Here is a 24,241-nt window from a genome sequence, read left to right on the forward strand (position 1 = left end):
TCTACCCCTTGAAAGGGGAATCACTCCTGGAAAAGGTGTCTCAAATGACGCTTTTTCACCAATCCTTGTTTTCACAAAAAGCCTTTTTTTTTCAAAATCCAGTTATCATGGGGATGGAAAGTGAGGGGACAGACAGCAAAACAAACACTGCAGTGTGTTAGTATTTTTCTGTGCTGTCTAAAGCTAATATATGTATGTGTGCATATATATATTTGGCTGGAGCTAAGCTTAAAAAATCTACCTGCCCTGACTTATGTACAAATTTAACTTAAGAATAAATCTACAGAACCTACCTTGTATCTGTTGAATTTCTCTAGTACTTGGCATTCCACCTATGATAAATTCCTCATTATAGTTCACTTTAATTACAGATTGTTAACCAACTTCTAATCCAGTGATGGGCACGCTTTTGAGCTTGGTGTGTCAAAATTTGCCAAAAACCTGAGCATAACTTGGGTGGGGTGTCAACTTCGAGAAAAAATAAATGTAATTTTGAAATATTTATAGTTTAAATACAAACAATGTATATTCCATGCTGAGTTATGGAGTGAACAATGCTCAAACGTGCAGATGTTAAATTTGTAGAGCCTTTTACAAATGTAAGGATGGAATTAGATTGGCTCTTATAAGGTGTACTTCTCTGTATGCGGCCGCATGTGGCCGTGTGTCATCAAAAATAGCCATGTGTGTCAGTGCTGACACATGTGTCATAGGTTCACCATCATGGTTCAAACCAGTGGTGACTGGTGATTGTGATGTCACAAAACTCTAGTTTTGGTTCATCGCTTTGGATAGTCCCTCTACAGGCCCTTTCACACTGGCTTTATATCCCAGGATCAGATCCCAGGGTTTTTGCTTTAAACTGAATTATATGTCCCCAATGTCAGATAATCCAGGATAAACAGAAAACCTGGGCTATATGGCCTGTTTAGAAGGGCCCTGAGTTTCACACTAAACTCCAGAGTGGATTCCGAACCCTATGGCCATTAGGGTTGTGCAATCGGGGTAAACCTTGACTCGTTTCATGTCCTGGCTTTCAGAGGGAGTCCCCAATCCATTTTTTGGGATCCTCCCAAAATTGGGAGGGAAGATATCTGTTTTTGCTCTTTGGTTATGAAAGATCCATTTTCTATCAGCCCATTATGAGGGGGGGGGCTACCCACCCAGGCTCCCCTTTCCGGTGCATGCTTTAAGGAGGCTTCTTCTTACCTGTTTCTACTCTAGAGGAGGCACTCGGCTACAGGCACTGGCAGACGTGCGTGCTCCTGCATGCCACATCTGCACTCCCCTTGGAAAGAGAGTGCATGTGTGATATGCAGACCCAGAGTGCCCGCTTCTGTCAGTACCTGCAGTCGAGCACCTCTTACTCTGTGATGCCGAAAAGCAGGCCAGGAGCCGGGACCTGCTCTTGCTTGCTTTCGTGTTGAGGAGATTTTCGTTCAAGGAGGGCCCTTCCTGTTCCGTGCTCCTGAAGAAATGAAAAAACAGAGGAAGTGGGAGAAGTGAATTCCATGCACAACTCTAATTGCCATGAAAGCCAGCAATCATGGTTGCAAACAGCATTGATTGATTTGAGTGCAGTAAGTGAAAATGTCCATTACTATAAAAAGTGCTCTCTGTAGTTAGCTCTGAAACTGAAAGGGCCCCTCCCTGAAAGAGGCATGCAAGTCAAGAAGCATGTGAGCCTGTAAGGCATCTCAGTCTCCCTATAAATGGATTAGGCCATTGGGCAACATTGCATTTAACCAGGGAAATTGAGAAACTGTAAGTCGCTTTTGGTGTGAGAGAATTGGCCGTCTGCAAGGACGTTGCCCAAGGGACGGCCGGATGTTTTTGATGTTTTACCATCCTTGTGGGAGGCTTCTCTCATGTCCCCGCATGAGGAGCTGGAGCTGATAGAGGGAGCACATCCATGCTCTCCCCGGATTCGAACCTGCGACCTGTTGGTCTTCAGTCCTTTAGACCTCATGGGCAATCCAGTCCAACCCCCCACCCAGAAGCAGGAATATTGCGTTCAAAGTACCCCTGACAGATGGCCATCCAGCCTCTGTTTAAAAGCTTCCAAAGAAGGAGCCTCCACCACACTCCGAGGCAGAGAGTTCCACTGCTGAACGGCTCTCACAGTCCTGCCATTGTGCAGTGATATAGTGTTGGTTAGCAGTGCAGAAGAAGTGTTTCTTCGCATGACACAAAATGCAGCAGAAACTAGTTGTAATTTCTTCAGTGGCTTTTAAAACATAAGGCAGGCAGAAGTAGAATGACTGGACTGGGGTCATTTGGTGACTTTCCTGACTTAATGGGAAAATAAAACTGTCTTACGTCTCATCTGACTTATCTGCTGTTGGTATTCCCCTTCTCTTTGGTTAGGTGTGACCTTCAGACAGCCCAGCCTCATCTCTTTTCTGAGTCAGAGTCTTGTGTGCGCTTGACAGTTTTCACAGGCCACTTGAAGGTATGCTTACCAGTGGTAGTGGAAATCATCCTTTCATTTGCTTGTTTGACAAGGCTACAGCAAGTCTATTACCCCAGAGAGACCTTTCCTGCTACTTCAGAGCTGTTTTTTTGCTGAATCCACTTAAATGTTTACCTTTTAGATGAAAGGGTTAGACACACTGCATGAACTGCATGGCTATGTGAACCAACTCTTTAGAAAAAGAAAACATTTTTTTGTGAATTCTATCCCTCCGGCTGTTCTTGTTATTCATTCATGTATTCATTTAATTTATTCCATCCTATATTCAAAGATCATAGGCAGCCTGTATTCAAAGATCTCATTGTAAATATATTATTTCTTTCTTTGCTTGTTTTATATTACAACGTTAAAACATATAAAATGACCAACCAGACAATTTAAAAATAGTTGAAACAATTTTAAATAATGTAACCATAGAGCATAGATAAAATGGATTATACCTGAAGGCTTTACTAAAAAGCCAGGTTTTGACTTTACTCTGCAATGATCCCCACATTGATATCTATTGGACCTCCATGCAGAAGGAATTCCACAGCTAGGTGCCACTGCAAAGGCCTTTTCTATGTTCTCCCTTTTTGGCTGGATGAGAAGGAAGGACCTGTTAATAGATATCAGTTCTTAGGCAGGCACTGTTGCACCTCAGCAGGAGTTCATGTCAAGACCCAGAAGCCTCAATAAGCCAAACACAGTATAAAAGGTCCAAACACAAGTTTATTAAACACAAAAAGGCTTAGAGACACTTGCCTCAGTGTCTCTAGCACAAACCAAAAGTCTATAGCAACCGCTAAGCAAAAAACCCAATTTAAATATAATCCAGATTATCCTGGGATATAATCTGGGATAACAAAAAGATACAGCAATCCTTTCGTAATTCAGAATGTCCAAAAGGCACACAAAAACAAGGTGGGAGCAAGCAAAATCAGAGTCCAAAAGTAGTCCGTAGTCCAGTCACGTCCAAAACAAGATGAAACAGTCCAAAAGGCGTAGTCGTCGTGAAACACGGTCCATAGTCGAAAAGGGAGAGTTGAAGTCAGCACTTACGGAGTATCAGCCAGAAGTCACCGAAACACGAAGATCTGTAGTCCAAGGACCCAAGCTTGAAAGTAATGGCAGGAACAAAGATTCACACCCAAAAAGACACTTTGCCTTCTGCAAAGACCCATTGAAACCAAACCAACTTATATCCTATAACTCCTCCTCAGAGGATGAACTGCTCCCCACCCTTTCATCATCACTTTCAGCTGCCCCATTCCTTGCAGCTGAGCACTGCCTCCCATCTCTCCACCTTTGCCAGCGTCTGTCAAGACTTAGGTCCTCCCAAGTGTTCCCAGATTGCCACTCTTCTGCAAACCCCTCAAAGTCATCACTGGAGGTAGGCTGAGTAAAGATGTCCCTAATTTCCTGTACATGGGTCCGATCTAAGCCATCCTCCTCCTCAACATCACTCCCAGTCCTATCACTCCTGTTAAAACCCACAAATTCATCATCAGATGTTGGAGCACTAAGTATATCACGGATATGCTTCCTCTGAAGCTCTTCATCTGAACCTGGTTCACGAGTAGACCGCTTGACTCCCCTGCTTTCCTCACCCTCCTCTATTTCACACTCTGAGAAACCCTCAAAATCCTCAGAATCTGTTGGAGCCATGAAGATGTCCCCAATTCGCTTCCGCTGCTGTTCCTCCTCCAACACCTGAGCAGCCCTCTTCTCCCTTCCCCCAGTAGTAGCAACGCTACTATCATGCTGTACTACAACAGTTCACCTTGCTCAAGCACTCACCAGGAAGCCAAATGTAGTAATAAACAGTGTGTTGATAGAGTAAAAATCCAAATATGTAAAGAAAGAAGAAATCCCAAAAAGCCAGAGATAAATCTCCAATGCAAAGGTTAAAGCATGAATATTAATCCAAGAACATGGAAGAAAACATGAACTTGATTAATCCAAGGAACAAAACATGAGCTTGTATCCACGGGTGAAATCCCCAAGACTGGTAGCTAAACTTGACTAGGAAACTTGGCTTGAATCAATAACAGGACCAGGAACAAGGCAGGAGCTTCTCACTCCATTCATGACGTTGCTTGATCTGAAACCTAAGAGCTTCCTTTCCCTAGTTAAGGACAGCAATGCATGAAGGTATTCCATTGGCTTTGAGAAGCCTATCTCTCCCTCTCTTTCCCAGGCCCCTGCCTCCCTTTCCTATGACTCAATTTACACCTGGAATTCTTCCCTTGCAGGAGCAGCCTTAATTCTCTGTCTAACCCCCCTTCATCAGGTGAACTCATGTCCTCCTCCCTTCTCTGCCTGTCAGCTTCTAAAACAGTTTCATTTTCACACAGAGCACAGAGGATCAACATTTAATTCCAAATCCCCCTCTGTTTTCCCAACTGGGGAATCACCATTCTGTTCCCTTTGTCTGAGCACCTCTGGAAGTATCAGGCCCTGCAGGCCCTGCAACCCCAAAAAGTCTCAGCATCACCATTAGCTGGCTGAACTACAACAGGCACATATATAGAGAGGCACACCCTCAAATATCAAGGTCCCAAGCCATTTACGGCTTCAAATAGTATCACTGTTTTAAGCTGTCTATATATGAGCAATCTAGCTGCTGCATTTTGCTCTAGCTGCAGTCTTCAAGGACAGCCCCATGTAGATTCCATTGTAGTAGTCTGATTAGAAAATGCCCAGTGTGTAGTCTATTGTAGTTAAGTTTTCCCTGTCCTTGAAAGGCCATCTTTTGTCAAAGAGAAAATCCGTGTTATGACCTGTATATGTAAACATTGTGTTTGGTGGTAGTGATGGGGTGGGGGTGGGGGGGGGGGGGGACAGTTCACTTTACTGCATTGCATTTTAGTCCTATTCTATCATTGTTGCAATTGTTAACGTGAATACAAGGCATTACCTGGATAGTGGATCATAAGGTCAATGTTTCTCATGACATTAAGTCTAGTCATGTCCAACTCTGGGGGGTGGTGTTCATCCCCATTTCTAAGCCGAAGAGCCGGCATTTTCCATAGACACCTCTAAGGTCATGTGGTCAGCATGACTGCATGGAGCACTGTTACCTTCCCGTCAAGGCGCTATCTATTGATCTACTAACATTTGCATGTTTTTAACTACTAAGTTGACATAAGCTGGGGCTAACAACAGGTCACCTTGCTCCCTTTTGGTCAGCAAGTTCAGCAGCTCAGCAGTTTAACCTGCTACACCACCAGGGGGTCCTTACCAGTGGATCATACATAAATGTTAAACTGGAGTCTTGTGTTCTCTATATGTTAATCTTTGTTCTGTGTATTTTAATATATGCATTTTGTAGAAATATGCTTTAATATGTGTATTTTATGTGTTTATGATGCTCATGTGTTTTTAGCTATGTTGTAACCTGCCATGAGCCATTGTTACAGCTCTTCCAAGCCCCTTGGGTATAATAAGAGTCCTAAATTACTTGGGGTGGGGGATATATTAATAGTGAAAAGGTCCAACTGCAAAGCTTTTCCTCATGTGGGGCGTGTGAGATGTAGAGGGAGCTGTGCAGCTACAAAGCTGGAGTAAAGCGTGCATATTTACTTTTACTTATTTAAAACATGCAACAAAATTTCAGGCACTTAACAAGGTCAAATCTTACAGTCTCTCTGTGGTGCCAAGAAAATATGTTAATAACATATTTCAGTATATTAAGGCTGTTGCAAAATGTGTTGGACAAAACGTGCAGCAATGAGCATCTCATGCGGATACATTTTAATCCATGGTGGCATTGTAATAATGGTGTAGCTCGGATACACCAAAGAGTACCTGCTTTACGTGCAAAAGATGCAGCTCTTGATCTATCTTGCTTGAACTGAGAAGGAATCCTTCCTGAAGCCCTAGAGAACCACTGTTAGTCTGAAGGTGATAGCTTCTCTGTCTCTGGGCTGAAGCTGTCAGGAGTTAAATGAGTCTGTGAATCAGAATTTTAAATGAGGTTCTCCAAAATGCCGAGCTGTTTTGGAGATAGGATTCAGCAGGTAGGATCACTCCTTTAAAGTCTAGACTAAACCCCAGAATGAAGTCACTCCTCCAGTGACAATAGAAGCCACCAACTGTCAATCTCACCCCCAGATAATGACAGCTGGTTCCATACTGTATGTGCCTGTTTCCTGTGTTCCTATGCATTTATTGAAAGTAGGTCTCCTGGGTTAAGACAAGCAGATGTGTGTTGTGTTTCCTTTGTAGCTTTATCAGACAAATCACACTAACAGTGTTTCCTGCTGTTTTTCTGGTCTTTCTGTTGTTTCTGGCAGAGACCGGCAGAAATAAGTTTGGGTTAGAAGACTAGGGGAAATTGTCCCACAGATGTGAAGTAGAGTAAACCACTGGCATGAAAATAAAGCATATCTCTGTGTTTTGCCCTTGCTGAGAGAAGTTTGGATGACCAAAGCTTCATGGAAATGGTGACTCTGCATGGAAAATACACTTGGGTGGGATACAAAGCTTCAGATGCGTCTTTTGTCAAGTGAAGAGCTCAGAAGAGATCAGCATTAATCTGAATGTACACAAAATGTGTGTGGTCTGTGTGCGGAGGGTAAAATTGTATGTTGTGAAAGTGTCACTGGGTTGGGTATTGGGAGCTTTGTTGTGCGGTGTCTCTTGCATATTTTGAGCATGTATATTGGTGAAGGCCACCCAGTGTCTTGTCTGTTATTGGGGTGAGGGAGTAGTTGTACGTAATGCAAGTTCTGCCTGGTCCCAGTGCAACGACATTCTCACCTCCCCATAGAGGTGAGTAAACGCTGTTGAATCCAATGCTGAAAAGTTCTCTCACCTTTTTAAAGTTCGGCTTGAGTTTGGGTAGGAAAGGCTTCCTTTCTGCAAGGAAGATTGTTTTGTTGGCTTTTGAAAGGGACATTGACAGTTAGGGTAGAGATTCTAAGAATGTGGGTGACAGAGAAGATCCTAAAGAACTGAGCAGTTGACATAAGAATTCACTTGGCCATCCACAGGTTGCCTTGGTTCCTCACTTGTGTTTTGAGGCCTAGCAGCTTGGTATTTCCAGTAAAACAGAAACCAAAACAGCAGTCTAAATCACATTTGAGAGTCAGCATGGCTTGAGTGTTAGACTAGGACTCTAGCAGACTACTGTTCAAATCCCCATTCAGCCACAGAAACTCACTGGGTGACCTTGGGCCAGTCATGTTCTCTCAGTCTTGGGAGGAAGGTGGTGAGCAACCTCTTCTGAATAAACCCAGCCAAGAAAACCCTGTGATGGGATTTCCATAAACTGGAGTAAACTCAAAAACATGTAAGAATAGTAACAAAATTCATGTATCTATTGACTTGATTTTTTTTAAAAAGATCTGTATAGTGCAGGGGTTACTGTCCCTCAGACTGTTGGGGGTCGGACCATATTTTGAGAAAAACATGGGCAAATTCCTATGCACACCGCAGATGTATTATTTGTACTGCAAAAAAACAACAACATGAAAGAACAATACAGTATTTAAAATGATGAACAACTTTAACCAACATAAACTTACCAGTATTTCAGTGGGAATGGTGGGGCTGCTTTTGACTGATCAGATAGTCAAGTTAATTCAGGTTGTTGTTGTTGTTGTTGTTGTGTGACTTGAAGTTGTTTCAGACTTAGGATGACTCTAAGTTTAAAGTTTAGATCAAGGGTGGAATAAATGACCTTAGAGGGCCACATCTGGCCCGTGGGTTGTAGTTTGAGAACTCCTGGTATAGAGGCATGCTCTGATATACAAATGGAGATGATTCTTGGCAGCTGGAGGTATATTTTGTGCTTTTGCAAGTAACTGTTAATTTTGCAACTATCAAAAAACACACATTTCAAACTTCAGCAATTCAGGTTTTGGTTAGGGAAAGACCCTGGAAAACTTTAATTCAGTCTGCTGTGTTGAGGTCACTAAATTCTATGAAAGCCATAGTGTTTTTTGTTACATCTCACTGTCAAGAGTGACTCTCTTTCTGATAGTTTTGTGCCAAAGCTCCACTTGTAGTCCTGATTAGGTTTTGGAGAGGGGATCCCATTACGTAAATGGGGAATGATATAAATTGAATAGAGAATTTTATAAAACTACTATAAATGTTCATGCATAAGCTGACCATGTGTAAGTTAAGGTCGGGTTTTGGGGCCAAAAGTGTGGATTTTGATATTCCCCATGGATAAGTCAAGGGCCATTCTGGGCGAACATAAAATAAACACCAGCCTCTTCTAGTCTTTCAGCTCTTCTTTGAGGGGAGGCACCAAAGAACTGTCACTGTCATTTTCACACCTACATTCCAAAAGACCAGAAACAGGTGACTCTGCTTCTTTTAGTTTCTCCTGAGACAGAGTAAGCACTTGCCTTTTGCCACTTTATTCAGAGTAGTGAATGGTTCCTCTATTGATAAAAGGTAAGGTACTATACCTATTGACTAATAGATAGATTGACCCAGAATTTTTGAGTTTATTATTTGATTTAATTTTCAAGGCTTATACATGAATGTATACCATAAAAAAACTGCAGAATTTAAATTCAACACTCAAATGTGTGTGCATATAGAGGATGCATTTTTATATATAATAGTCCAACTGGTTAGTCAGCTGCAATAAATCACTGCCGACCGAAAAGTGGCAAGTTCGAAGCCCGAGTCGGGTTTGAGCACCCAACTATTAATAGCTGTTAAAAATTTTTCCCAGCTCACTGTTGACCTAAGCACAATTGTGAGCTGTGAGTAGAGAAATTAGAGACCGCTTAAAGTGGGGAGGCTAATTTATGCCACCATAAAAATGCCGGAAAGCAAGGAGGAAATACTACGATCAAAAAGGCTTGGCGTCCTAGTGGACGAAACGACAGCTCGTCCACTAGTGTGAATCGAGCAACCTCCAGGATCCGAAGTGGAAAAACTGCTGAATGGCCTCTATGTGTCTGTATGTCTTCTATGTCAAAAACGGCATTGAATGTTTGCTGTGTATATTGCAATCCACCCTGAGTCCCCTTCGGGGTGAGAAGGGCAGAATATAAATACTGTAAATAAATAAATAAATAAATAAATAAAATAAATATTACTGGGGTTGGGGTGCTAAAAGCTTTGATTTTTTAATAGCAGGCTTCTCTTTAGACTCTAAACAAAACACATGCTTTGTCTATTTTTCTGTAATGAAAAACACTTTCCTAAAGCTGGGAAATGTTAAATACAATAGGTAAGAATGGTCTCCCAGCAAAGAAGTGAAAAGACGTTGAAGGGTCATGTCTGGGTCAGAATATCCCATGAGACCATTAAGCTGGCATCTAGCCTACATAAGAGATAAGAGTCCTGGGCATCTGAGGTTAGCTTTACCAGGGGTACAGTAATCGTATTGTGGTCATAGTGGCCTGTTTTCCATCTCAGAGTAGCACGCCTAAATATTACAGTTTTTATTCTGAGTCCACTGAAGCATTTCCTTTGTAAAAAATCTTTAAATGTTTCCCTCCTTGTGTTGTGGAAGACGAATGAGCTGAAATGGTATCCAGCTGTGTTAATTGTTGGCAGCTCTAAATCAGCTCCCTTTGGAAAAGCAAGAAGCAGAAACACAGCCTTGTATGGCGGAAAGAAAGATGAACACTACCGCTGTCAAGTAATCTATGTCTATTTTTCCTAGAGGTGGAACAAATAGTCCTGATATGGGATATAAAATGGGAGCCATAGGAGAGGAGCAAATTTCCAGAGCTGGACAAGGAGCTAGCCTAAGTAAGGGTGGGTTGTTGGGAGAAAAAAAATCAATCATTTGTGAATAAATTGCCAATTTATGAGTAAATTACTCAAACCTGTGTTGATTCAAATTTGGGGTATGGGCAGGTCTAAAGGATACCTTTTATGGAACCCCTTCTCACCATTCCGAAAGTATATATTGGGCAAGTGCCGCCATTCTCTCAGTTTTTTTCTTTCCGCTGCATCAGTAGCAGAGAGAAAACCTTTGCCTGTAATCTCACTATCTGTTAGTCTTCCTGTTAGCTTGACTTAGTGTGTTATTAGCATGTTCTAGCATACTTCTTTAAGATTCCAATCTATCTGAATTTGAAGAAGCACTGTGTTAGCTGCAAGGCTAAGATGCCTAACATCTTGGGTGGTGTAGACAAGCCCCGGGTTGCTGTACTCAATAGAATTGGTGGAAAGGGCCCAAAAAAGTACCCTATTTACTCGAATCTAATGCTTACCTTTTTTGGCTAAATTACTTAGGGTGCGCATTAGATTTGTGTTATATGTTAATCTTAGAGTTTCATCAGACAGCTGTGGAAAATAAGTGAAAGCAATGGAAATCATCTTCTTTGCATAGGATTTTAAAAGATAGAGAATTTACTTCCCCATAACACAGGATTGCCTCTTCCCCTCCCCTTGCTCTGTCAGGATGCCAGCGCTCTGCCTTATTCAAGTAGAGATGAACCAAACAATCACCCAGTTTGTGTTAAACAATTTAATTAAAGCAGCACTTACTTTCTGGCTGTTTTAATAGTCTAAAACATAAAAACATATAGTACTCAGCCACAGAATATAAAACAAAACTGACAGCAAACGCTGTTGCGGGTCAGGATAACACCGTAGTCAAAAGGTCTAGTCCAGTGGTCAAACGCCGAGAGTTCAATGAGCAAAGTCCAGGGATCAATCTCCTTGAATTGCCGACAGGCTGAGAAAAGCGGTATACAAACGCAATAAATAAATAAGTAATAAGAGTCTATACCGTAGTCAAAAGCCACTCCAAAGATTCAAGGTTCCAAGGGTTCAAGAGACAAGCCAGGATACCAAAAATCTACAAACCTAGGGGGAAACCAGCAGCATCTACCACCAAAATAAGACAAATACTTTTCTTCCAAAAGTCAGTCCCAAGGCTAGCTCCTTATATCCAGAAACACCCAGTTGCAACCCATATCTTGCATACCTCTACCCTTAATTGCTTTCACCCATGAACTCTTACTTACAGATTACTCAACCCTTTAGAACTAAGACTTACATTAACCCTTCCATCACCAACTGCTAGGCCTGCCACCACCAACCACCATCAACTGCAGAACATGATATATGACATTCTCAACCAACCATAGAAGAGATGCAAGACATTATTCACAAATTTGATTCATACCTTCTCTGTAGGAATCTTAAAGTTCTCCAGTGCAATTCAGTGGTCAACTTCCATCAGAAATTGGAAGGCAGTGGAATTTGACTGTAGAGTCATGCTTGTAGACTTAGAGATTTCTAGAGATATACTGTTAGGTTAAAAAAATAGGTTTTTTATTCAAGGTTCTCTCACTTTGGCAGGAATCACACTCCTCTAATCCCACAAAAGTGGGAGGGATTGCTGTACCATAATTCTATAGCGCAAAAGGGCTTTTAGTGGTAGTCTTAGTCCTTGTTTTGGAACAAACCTCCTTACATGCTTTGGGTCAAGAGAACAGTAGACTCAAGTAACAGTTTGGGCAATGACTTCGCCTTAGGGTCACCATAGGTCAGAAAGTACTTGAAGGCACACAACTACAAGTTTGCAAGAATGTGTGTCTTTTGGCACCTTAAAATGTTTTCACATGTTACAAACTACTGCTTTTGAGTAAAAATCAACCTACTTTAATAGCCTCCATCCTTTCAATAACTACAAAGTAAACTAAATATAGTTGCGAATAGATCTGAACTTGCCATTTTCTTTGTTTTGATGGCTTTGCCTTCAGCCAGTTGGTATTTTACTTTCTACCAGCATATGATTATCTTGATCTTTGAAGGTTTCCAGCTTGAAAACAATGATTTCTTACCTATCTGGGGAGAGAAATTGAGCCCTCTCCATCACCATGCAAGAACCCTTCTCCTGCTCTTTCCACCCTCATGCCAGGGGATCCACTTCAATATATATATATATATAGTTAAAAAGATAGCCACAATACATGTAGTGATAGCACTCCCTAGTTCCTTTTTGGAGTCTGTTCAGAACAGATAATCTTCTGAGACAGCCTTCTAAATGCATCTGCACTGTAGATGTATGTGCAGTTCTATTTTCAAGCCCTCTTCCAGTACTCCCTAACATGGAATTTCCTTGTTTTCATTGTTGCACCTACCACATTTATGTTTTGCTTAGGCTCCATGCCATAAGCATTTTTAATAGGTAGTCAGTTCCAACACAAAATCTGTCAATGTCTCTATTGCTAGGATTTGTTTTTTGGGAAGTGGGCATTGTTTTCGTATCAAAACATTTCATAAATTATTATAAAACTGATAAAAATAGAAGGAGCCTGGGTGGCTAAATATCTTTTGACCAAAAACAGGCAACAGCAATGGCATTGTCTATAGCCTCTCACAATTCTTCCTCTGTACATGAGGCAGGGCATAGTGGACAAGCATACAGATGCGGAGTTGTCTGTCCTGCTCCACAGTCACACAATTTGTGGGATACTTTTAGGTAGTGTCATTTTGCCAGGTTGTCTTTTGATATCATGCCATTATAAAAAACATTACCTAGAGATGAATATTTCATGTATGTGGTGTTTGTACTAGTTGTCCTGGATCCAGAGTTTTATGCTGGTACTTCTTGCCCCATCCCTTCAGTGCAACAAGGGGTGCAGATTGTCTCACAGTGTGATTGTTTCTGGGAGAGAGGAAATGTTCAGGCAATGCTTTCTAGCAAATAATACATTTGTTTTTCCTTTTTCAGTTAGCGGGAGTTGCCTTCCTAGGAGCTGGTCTTTGGGCCTGGAGTGAAAAGGTAAGGCAGTAGTGGCATTTGGAATACTAGACCAAATTGAGTCTCTTTTATTGATGAAGTGTGAGGGTTCTTCTCTTTCCCCTTCTCTCTTACGCACAGATGTACACATTATTTTCATCAGTGGAATGCCTGTAAATATATTCTAATTCTTCCCTATTGTTCACTCATGCCTATTTTTATAAATTACTGCAAAACCAGATTTCCGTTTAGGTGATGCCAAGAGATTTGATATACAGCCTTACGCTGTCTTCTCAGAAATAAATCCTTATAATTTCAATGAGACTCATTCCCAGGTAGGTTCCCCAAAATTGCAGTCTCATATACATTTACTTTGAAGTAAACCTTGTTGAACTTGGCTGGATCTATCTCTGAGGATACATATAGGAATGTGCTGCCTGGCATTTAGTAGGAACAAGAAAGCCATGCTTGGCCACTTACCCAGTCTGTGCTGTGGATTTCAATCTCCATAAAATCCTCATTATATTTTTCTTTTGCATCATGTGACTGTTGCTGAAACGGCATAGAGCCTTTCCCTTGAAAAGCAATATCCCTGCAGCACAATGGTTGAGGTTATACTGATATGGATTCCCTATGTTTGTATCCAACTGAGTAGTTTTACCTCATGTTCCCATCCTTTTTATATCTTGTGATGCTGAAAAATATACCTGAAAGTCTCTGGGGTGATGTTACGAGATCAAGATTGTAAAAATTAAGATAATAACTGAGCCACAATTAAGGCGGATTGTTCAAACAGAAATCTTGTACCGATCTGGGAGATTTATCCAACTGATTAGGAGTGGGTTGATGAAAGACAAACCGAAGATCATGCTTAGGTCCAGATGTAAGAGTTTGCCTCCCTCCCAACTGTCATTGCCCTGACCTTAGAAAGAGAGAAGAAAGGTTTTTGAACTAAAACTTCTCGAAGCTCAGACACCATCTTCAGAGACGATGCTGATGGAAACAGCTTTTCAAAACTGTTGTTGTATTGTCGAAGGCTTTCATGGCTGGAATCACTAGGTTCTTGTAGGTTTTTTCGGGCTATAGGGCCATGTTCTAGAGGCATTTCTCCTGACGTTTCGCCTGCATCTATGGCAAGCATCCTCAGAGGTAGTGAGGTAGTCTAGTTTATTTTTATTTTTAGTCTCTTGAGAGCATGACTTAAATCAAGATGTTTTAAGGAAGAGTTGATTTTTTTGGGCAACTGAAAAAACACTTCTGAAGCTCTACTATATATAATTGTGCATTGGCATATCTTTGTCTCTAACAGTTCAAAGAGATATCTATCTAGGTGTATCAGTCTAATAGCTGAGAAACCTCATTGCTTTGTGTGAATGCTGGTGGATATTTACCATTATGGAGAAGTCAGTTTTTAACTCTTCTCAGGGAGATTCCTGATTATCCTAAAAAGTTATGGTGAATGCCATTTTCCAAAAGGTGATGGAGATTTCAATTTCCCAAAAGGTTATGCCATCATTTTTCTAAAATTCCATACATAATGTGTATCTCTGTTATGTATCATCAGAAAGAACTGCATTCTGCTGATAGCTGGTAGTTTAGATTCACCACTTGCTTGGAGGATTCATTACACTAATGTTGTCTGGCAAAAGTTAAACTGAATTTGAAATTGTTTTTCATCTTGTTGGAACATAGGAATTGCTACTGAAGCAATTTATTATTAATATAGATTGAACAGCTACAGCTACAAATGGTTGTGCAAAGCTTTGCCGATATTTTCCTTCTGCCCACTTTGTTGGATCCAATACTTGCCTGCACATGTTTAAATCACATTCTTCCTTCCTTAACATCTATCAACATGTCCAGCTTATTTTTTGAATGGATAAGAATTTTATTGCTCTCTCTTGCGTTTTGATAGCTGGCACTATGAGTTTTAAAAGAAAATGCAAGGTTGATGCCAAAGTATATACTTCTGATAAATAGCATTCCTGTGAAGCAGCTTATCTTTGGTGTTTGGAAACAATTTTTGAAATACTTAACCGCTTGTTCTTATTTTTGACTTCTCATTTCTTGGAAGTGTAGCAGATGACCTAAAGGCACACACACACACACACACACACACAGAGCGTATGCTTTTCTTCCAAATTTTAAAAATGATATTCTAAGGCAGGGGCCCTCCAACTTTTTAAACAGAGGGCCAGATCACAGTCCCTCAAACTGTTGGAGGGCCAGATTATAATTTGAAAAAATAAAAGAATGAATTCCTATGCACACTGCACATATCTTATTTGTTGTGCAAAAAACACTTTAAAACAATACAATAATTAAAATGAACAATTTTAAGAAATATAAACTTATTAGTATTTCAATGGGAAGTGTGGGCCTGCTTTTGGCTGATGAGATAGGATTGTTGTTGTTGTTGTGTGCTTTCAAGTCATTTCAGACTTAGGTTGACCATGAGCGAAGGACAGGTAAGATCTTGGAGGGCCATATCCGGCCCCCGGGCCTTAGTTTGAGGACCCCTGTTCTAAGGGAATGTGTTTGAACAGACCATATAGGAACACTTTCTGAAATATAAATACAAATAGGCTCTTGGTGCAGTTTGAATTTAATAGTATGCAAGTAGCTGCTAATTCTACCTTGAAATATAGGAAATTGCTCCTTTAGTAGCTACACACAACCCGACAGCTTCCTGCTACATTGAACTACATTTCCCAGCCGGCAGGAAAAATACTCAAAACAATTTTTAAAAAACCACTCAAGTACAGCAAAGCAAAGTAATTGCAAAAGTGTGAATATATAACTAGATAGCCATTGAGCTTCTGAATGTATGCAAAACATGGATAGGGATTGAAATGAATACCAAATTAAGTACAATATGAGAAGTAATCATTGTGTTACAAAAACGTAATGTGGAATGATAAACTAAATGAATAGTAAGCAATGAACAACTCTCAAAACGTTTGCACGAAATGGATGCAGATTAATCTATATAAATAAAAATGTAATGTTCGTTTGTGGGATTAAGAGAACTCAAGAACCACTGAATGAATTGACACCAAATTTGGACACAAGACACCTAACAACCCAATGTATGTCCTTCACTCAAAAAATTGATTTTGTCATTTGGGAGTTGTAGTTGCTGGGATTTATAGTTCACCTACAATCAAAGAGCATTCCGAACCCCACCAACGATGCAATTGAACCAAACTTGACCAACAGAAAATACTGGAAGGGTTTGGTGGGCAATGTCCTTTGGTTTTGGAGTTGTAGTTCACCTACATCCAGAGAGCACTGTGGACTCAAACAATGATGGATCTGGGCCAAACTCGGCATGAATACTCAATATGCCCAAATGTGAACACTGGTGGAGTTTGGGGAAAATAGAATCTTGACATTTGGGAGTTGTAGTTGCTGGGATTTATAGTTCATCTACAATCAAAGAGCATTCTGAACTCCACCAACGATAGAATAGGGCCAAATCTCCCACACAGAACCCCCATGTGGGCCACAGCAATGCGTGGCAGGGGACGGCTAGTAGATAATAAATAGACAGAGGTAGTAAATTATATGACATCAGTGAGGAATAACAGGTATAAGGAATGGTAGGTGTTATATCCTATTTCAAAATATGTTCCTCTGTAAAATCCCTTGACACTGCCAATTGTGAGAGAAATTTGCTAGCAGCTTAAAAACTTTTAAATGCTGTGAGTAAAGAGTTGGGAAAGAATCGCCCTCAGGATCTTCAAAAATGAGAATCTATTTCAATGCCAAACTGGCTACCTTTGGTTTACTTGGTTGCTGTGAGTTTTCTAGGCTCACAGCAACCCAGTGATTCTGGCTATGAAAGCCTTCGACAACACTTTGGTTTACTTGTTAATCATTAGATAAATCATGTTTGAATTTACATTGTGCTGCATGAAGACATTGTTTTGGACTATAAATCCCATAATCCTGTCCAGGATATCCGTGCTGGCTGAGGATGAAGGAAGTACTGGTCTTGGAAAGCCTAAGCTTGTCACAAAATAAGGGCAAATTGAAATAAAAAGCAGACCACCTCTCTCTGGCATATTAGTGCCATCTGGTGGAAATCTGTTTCGACTACAATATCCTCAGATGGGCTGCAAAGTGGATATTTTCAGGGCATTTTAATCACAATTTTAGATCTTACAGATGATGCCTTTCCTAGTTCCCCTAGCCATTTACTGCCCTATTCCACATATTTCCAAGCATGTTGATGACAGTTACATTTTAGGGGTTTAAATATAAAGATTTGAATGTGTTGCTAGGATTCTTACTCAAGCCTTTCTTCCTTCTGAATGCACCCATTCATCCCCATGCATTTTTCAAGCACATTTCCGAGGTCATGAGAATTAGCAAATTGCATTATGATTCACATTTATTTTTAAAAAGAAAACGAGTGTACTCATGCTCTCAGGAAATTCTGTCTACTAGCAAACACATTTCTGTGGAAACATGTTAAAGACTTTGAATAGTTTTTAACATGCTTGAAATATTTGGGATTACCTTTATAAATGGAGCAGATCTTCATCTTTGTCCTTTTTTTTTTCTTTTAGGGCGTGTTGTCAGACTTATCCAAAATGACACGACTCCATGGCTTTGATCCAGTGGTGCTTATCTTGTTTGTTGGCGGGATAATGTTTATTCTCGGATTTGCTGGCTGTGTAGGAGCCCTGCGGGAGAACATCTGCCTTCTGAAATTTGTAAGTTGTTGGATTGTGGTGTGCCTATTTTAGGTCCGACATTTGCTTTGGGAAAAGGTCGGTTGGATGGTGTTGTGAGACTGCAAAATAAAAAGATGACAGGCCAGAAGTACTATGTCCACATTAGGTTAAATATTGGGCTTGTTATATGTAATGCATTAAATTGCCAGCTTGAATTCCATCTTGTCTCCTGCCTATGTCATTGGTTGGGAGCCACCCTCCCCCCGAAACCAACTGCTTCTCTGGTCTAGAGTGAAGAGAGAGGGGGCGGAAGACCGTTCCATTTTGTCTCCTGTGCTTTACTAATAATATAATATATTGTATATACATATAATATTTATAATGTTATAATGTAATAGAATATAATACTACTAATAATCTATATAAATAAAAATGTAATGTTCATTTGTGGGATTAACATAACTCAAAAAAGAATGGGTGAATTGACACCAAATTTGGACACAGTACATCTGTCAGGGCAACGAGTGACTATCACTCATAAAAACACTGAAAAAACACAGTGGAAGAGACTTAAAAAGCCAAAAAGTAAAAAAAACAAAAAACCCACACATTGCAATGCTTGCGCAAAACCACATATACACATATATACATACACAAAACACATATACAGACTGGTCCCCAGCAGCGCGTGGCAGGGGATAGTTAGTAATACAATATTATAATTATACTAGCTGTGCCTTGCCACGCGTTGCTGTGGCCTATAGTAAAACTTATCAAAGTTGAGGTAGATATCTGGACTATTATGAAAGAGAGGTACCTACCTATTCCTTCCCCCTTTTCCTCCCCCTTTCTCTCCTTTCTTCCTTCTCTACCTCTTTCTTTCTTTCCTTCTTTCACTACTAATTTCATTACTAATAATATTACAATATAATGGTATAGTACAATATAGTAAGGGGCCCTCGGTGGCGCAGTGGGTTAAAGTACTGAGCTGCTGAGCTTGTTGACCAAAAGGTCGCAGGTTCGATTCCAGGGAGCGGTGTGAGCTTCCGCTGCCAGCCCTAGCTTCTGCCAACCTAGCAGTTCGAAAACATGCAAATGTGAGTAGATCAATAGGTACCGCTCCGGCGGGAAGGTAACGGCGCTCCATGTGGTCATGCTGGCCACATGACCTTGGAGGTGTCTATGGACAACGCTGGCTCTTCAGCTTAGAAATGGAGATGAGCGCCACACCCCAGAGTCAGACATGACTGGACTTAATGTCAAGGGACAACGTTTACCTTTTACAATATAGTAATATATAATACTGATATTGTACTATGCTAACAATATATATATTGTATGTATGTATCTTGTAAGCCTCTCTGAGTCCCCTTTGGGGTGAGAAGGGCAGCATATAAATGGCGTAAATAAATATATAATAAATAAATTAAGTAGCGAATGAGTTGTACTTTCCAGAAAATGGACTCTGGAAAACTGTGCTAACTTACCATTAGTTACTGAGACAGAAGCTCTTGGACACCGGGGGGAAAGATACATCCCCAAACAAACCTCACAGTTCAGATCAACCTGGTATATGAGTCCTGGTAGATGTCATTTCCTCTGCCTAGCTTTCTCATTTCTCTGCCAGGTTTGTTGAATTGTGGCATGGGGGCTTACTGCATTTCATGGATTGCTGTAGTGAAAGAGTATACAGCTTTTCCCCCCATAGGGTTGTGTGGGTATGGGTGTCTGTACCGTTGAGCTTTTATTGGTTTGTTTTGTCCAAACTCAGGGTTTTCCGAGCATTGGGCTAGGAGAGGTGACTCTTTCAATTTGGAGATACTTGAGTCAGTTGTAATATCCTTTGGCTATTATTTCAGATAGCAAATCATCTGGATTAGGCCAAGACAGACTTGTAGTTGGTAAGCTTTACATCACGGATGGAAATAGTGTGGCTTTCCAGATGTTGACCTACAACTCCCAGCATTTATTATTTATTTATTTACGACATTTATATGCCACCCTTCTCCCCCCGAAGGGGACTCAGAGCGGCTTACAAGGTATATATACATACAATATATTATTAACATAGTACAATATCAGTTTTAAATATTGCTATATTGCACTATATCAATTATACTGTAATATTATTAGTAATACTACATGTAATATAAATATATAATTATTATATCATATATGCTGGCAAGGATTACTGGGATTTGCAATTTGGCTACATCTGGAATGTCAACCCTGAGTCACATAATGGTTTTCCAACTTGTTAGCTTCAGGGAGCCCATTCCATATTGCATCATTTACCAAGGAACTTGGCTATGTCATAGAGGCAGTTGCTACGATACCTATGGGAAACTAGTCAAATGCATGCAGATTGAAAGTGTGTCTGAGAATGTATCAAATGCTTTCATATTCCTGTATAAAGGAGGTTAAAAAGCTGTTTTTGAGAGAAAATTGATTGCGCTACTGAGCTTGTTGAAGAATCCTTAGGAAGTTCTTGAGAAATCTCCCGAGCCCCTGAAATTCAGTTGGAAAACATCTGACCATTTTTTCTCTTTTCATAATTGATTGTATACCTTTTTGCTTGCAATTTCTTGTCCCTGTTTTACAGTTCTGTGGCACAATTGTACTAATTTTCCTCATGGAGTTGGCGGTGGCTGTTCTGGCATTCCTGTTTCAAGACTGGGTGAGGGATCGAGTGGAGACGTTTTTCAAGAACAATATTAGGTCTTACCGAGATGACATTGACCTGCAGAACCTCATAGATTCATTGCAGAAAATAGTAAGTTGTTTTAATAAAGATTTATTGATGTGCCCAGGGGTTGTTAAAACTGTGAAGCACGTTATGCACTGTATCTGTTTGTATACTTTTCTGAGTAAGAGTGGCTTGGGTGAAGAAATAATATTGACAACATAACCGAGGTCAGAGAAAACCGCCAGACATGAAGTTGGTGACTCTGTCATGCCTTATTTCGGTTTTGCACACCTCTCTCTTTAGCCTGAGGCAGAGGTCAGCAACCAATGGCCTTCAGAATAATTTCATGTAGTCTTTCAAAAAATCTTTCTAATAAGTGGTTCATATTTTTGGCAAAAGCAACCTATGCTCCCTCTCCTAGCCACCAGTGATACAAAAAGGAAGACATCAGTAGAGGAGAAAAATGTTGAAGGAAGAGAAGAAAAATGGGGCAGAGAAAAAGCTAGAAAATACTTTCCTCCTCAGTTCTATGCCATTATTTAAGAACTGTGTTCACGGAAGGCAGACGAGAATATCAAATAGTTTGTGACAGTGATGGAGCACATCAGTGTGTTACTCTTGTTTATATTAAATCAGGAATGAAGAACATCTGGCCCTCCAAATGTTGTTTAGCTGTAACTTAGCTGAGCTTAAAGGCATTGGTTAGGTATCATGGAAGGTGCAATTAAATAAATTCCAGAGAACTTCTCTTTCCCCATCCTTACTTCCAAATAACACTGACACATACACAAATCTCCTACTTGTCAATTTGCTGTTCTGCACACTAGAAACTAGAATCTCAAGCAAGGGTGTTTAGAGAAAGTTTGTTCTTATCTGTTACCTTTTCCACGTGGAAGCAGCTACTTTTATGTAGAGGGAATTCAGTTATTGGTTCCCCACCTTCATAATGTTTAAATATTTACCATTACTTGTTGGAAACTGCCCTGAGTCCCCTTGGGAAGATATAAATCAGCGTTTCTCAACCTGGGGGTCGCGACCCCCATGGGGGTCGTTCACGTATTTCTGAGGGGTCACCGCCTCCTCCTTGCCCCCCCCCCCCCAGGAATGGCTGACTGGCTTCTCAGAGATTTACATTACAATTCATAATAGTATTTATTTATTTGAGACCTTTATATCCCATCCTTCTCACTCCTCGAAGGGGGACTCAAGGCGGCTTATAACCGGTAACCATTAGATGCCGACAACAATAATAACAAAGACAGATAAACATTAACTAAAACATCATCATAAGTTAAAAGACCATTTAAAAGAGACAGTAGCAAAAATGACAGTTATGAATTAGCAACAAAAATAATTTTATGGTTGGGGGGTCACCACGACATGAAGAACTGTATTTAGGGGTCGAGGCATTAGAAAGGTTGAGAACCACTGATATAAATAAAGATGATGACGACGACTACTACTACTACTACTACGTAAACCTCAGCCACAGATATGTCACTTGAACCATATCTCTTTGTATGTCTAGTCTCTTTGCAGGTAGATCTTCCATGATGAGTTAAAAGAGAAAAGAGTCCTAAGCAGCTATTTAGGAATGCTTTTAAAAGGTTACTGGGTAGCATTGTGCTGTTAATATATAAGTACAAAAGTGTGATTTATGTATACCAATGTCTCTGTTTGAATGGGTTCTCTTGCCCCTGTCCAAAACTTCCTCCAACAACTGTCAGGCCCCAAAAAGGGGTTGCCATTGCTAGTGTTGTTTTGGTGAGGAGAAAAAGACAATTCAGGCAAAAAAGAAGATGATGTGGAACCCTCCTGAGCCTAAGAGAGGAAGAAAAAGAGGGCTGCACTTTGAACATACCCTTGTTTAATGTATTGTCAAAGGCTTTCTTGGCTGGAATCAGTGGGGCGTTGTGTGCTTTCCAGGCTGTATGGCTGTGTTCCAGCAGCATTTTCTCCTGATGTTTCACTGGCATCCTCTGAAGATGCCAGCCACAGATGCAAGCGAAACATCACAAGAAATGTTGCTAGAACACTGCCATACAGCCCAGGAACCACACAACACCCCACTATAACCTTGTTTCATCCTCTTGCGAGTTGAAGTCATTTGCTGGTCTGCCTTCTCCTCCCTCCAGTAAGCAGCAGGAGCATCCCTTCCTTCCCACTGCTTGAAATCTCTGGGGTCAGAGGGACAACACAGGACAGAACATTACACAGCTCTTTGTAGGAACTCATCCACTGATTTTTTTTTTTTTTCATTTTTGAAGAGACTCATATTAAAATGCATGGGGGGTTTATATTGTTGCAGCTGTTGCCTTTGTTCTGCTTTTACAGCTATTTAAAACACTTCTTGTTGTTTTGTTGTAGTAGATCTTTTTGTCTCACATGCAGCTGCATCAGCCTAACCAATTAAAGCAGAAATAGAGCCGGAATTTGTGTCCTAATTATGCTGAGAATACAGGATGTTTTTTCTAACTGAGGGTAGCCCTCCAGTTCTTTTTGGACTGTACATCTTAGCAGCCCTAGTGAGCTTAGGAATAATAAGAGTTGTAGTCCAAAAACACCTGAAGGGCTAAATGTTGACTCTGATCTTTGTCCATTTAATCTAACAAGACATTGGGATAATTTTTGCAACCTTTGTTTTTAACAGCACTGGTGTAGTTTGAAACTGCATTACATGGTCAGTGTAGACCCATATAATGCAGCTTACATGAATTGAACTAAATTATATGAGTTTACACTTGTTAGACACCCATTTCAGGGAATAATTATGGTTTGCTGTTATTATTATTACTGTATTATTATTTGAAACACAAGATGAGTTCACAGCGGACAAGATCACTCTGCTGGCTGTTGTATTGGATCACATATCAGACACTTCCCAAGTATTTAGGACTGTGTGATGTATCGGCGAATAATGCATGCAGATCCCAGTAAGGTGGCCTTCTGCAGCTGGCAGATGGTAATTTTGTCAGCACCGATTATGTTTAAGTGCAGGCCAAGGTCTTCAGGCACTGCACCCACTGTGCCAATCACCACTGGGACCACCTTTACTGGCTTGTGCCAGGGTCTTTAAATCCTCATAACGTGTCAGCTTTTCCAGTTGTTTCTCTTCAATCCTGTTGTCACCTGGGATTGCAACATCAACGAGCCATACTTTGTTTTTTAACACAATCGTGATATAAGGAGTATTGTGCTCCAAAATTCTGTCAGTCTGAATTCAGAAGTCCCAGAGTAGTTTGACCTGTTTATTTTCTGTAACCTTTTCAGGCTTGTGATCCCACCAGTTCTTTGTCACAGGCATTTGTGGCACTAGTTCCAATGAATCACCTGAGCAACTGTGTTATGCCTCTGCTTGTAGTCTGACGTCTTCTTCTGTCTGTCTGTCTGTCTGTCTTTCTTTCTACCCCACCTTTCTCCCTGAGGGGACTCAAGTTAGCTAAAAACCGCACACTTCGATCAATTTAAATACATCTGGGCATGCCTCTTTCTGGTGTAGCAGGGAGTGATTTTATTTCTTTTACAGAATCAGTGTTGTGGTGCCCAGGATCCAAATGATTGGAACCTTAACATTTACTTCAACTGCAGCAGTTCAAGCAAAAGCCGTGAGAGGTGTGGAGTCCCCTTTTCCTGTTGCATCCAAGATCCTGCAGTGAGTTGTTTCCTGTATTCTTTGGTTTATGTTAATGCTGTACATTGGGAGAAGAAATGTATTCTGAAGAGTATGTATGTATGTATACTGA

At 40.6% G+C, this 24,241-nt stretch overlaps 1 protein-coding gene across 1 annotated transcript in view; it reads left to right on the forward strand.

The window, feature by feature from the left end:
- TSPAN14 (tetraspanin 14) overlaps nt 1-24,241 on the forward strand; it is a 66,896-nt gene that overhangs the window by 32,464 nt on the left and 10,191 nt on the right. Inside the window, exons 3-6 of the mRNA XM_060769014.2 lie at nt 13,122-13,172; nt 17,705-17,851; nt 20,415-20,585; nt 24,025-24,150. Coding sequence (XP_060624997.1) covers nt 13,122-13,172; nt 17,705-17,851; nt 20,415-20,585; nt 24,025-24,150 — 495 coding nt within the window. The remainder of the gene's footprint in view (nt 1-13,121; nt 13,173-17,704; nt 17,852-20,414; nt 20,586-24,024; nt 24,151-24,241) is intronic.

Source organism: Anolis sagrei, chromosome 3, assembly GCF_037176765.1.
Source record: "Anolis sagrei isolate rAnoSag1 chromosome 3, rAnoSag1.mat, whole genome shotgun sequence".
NCBI lineage: Eukaryota > Metazoa > Chordata > Lepidosauria > Squamata > Dactyloidae > Anolis > Anolis sagrei.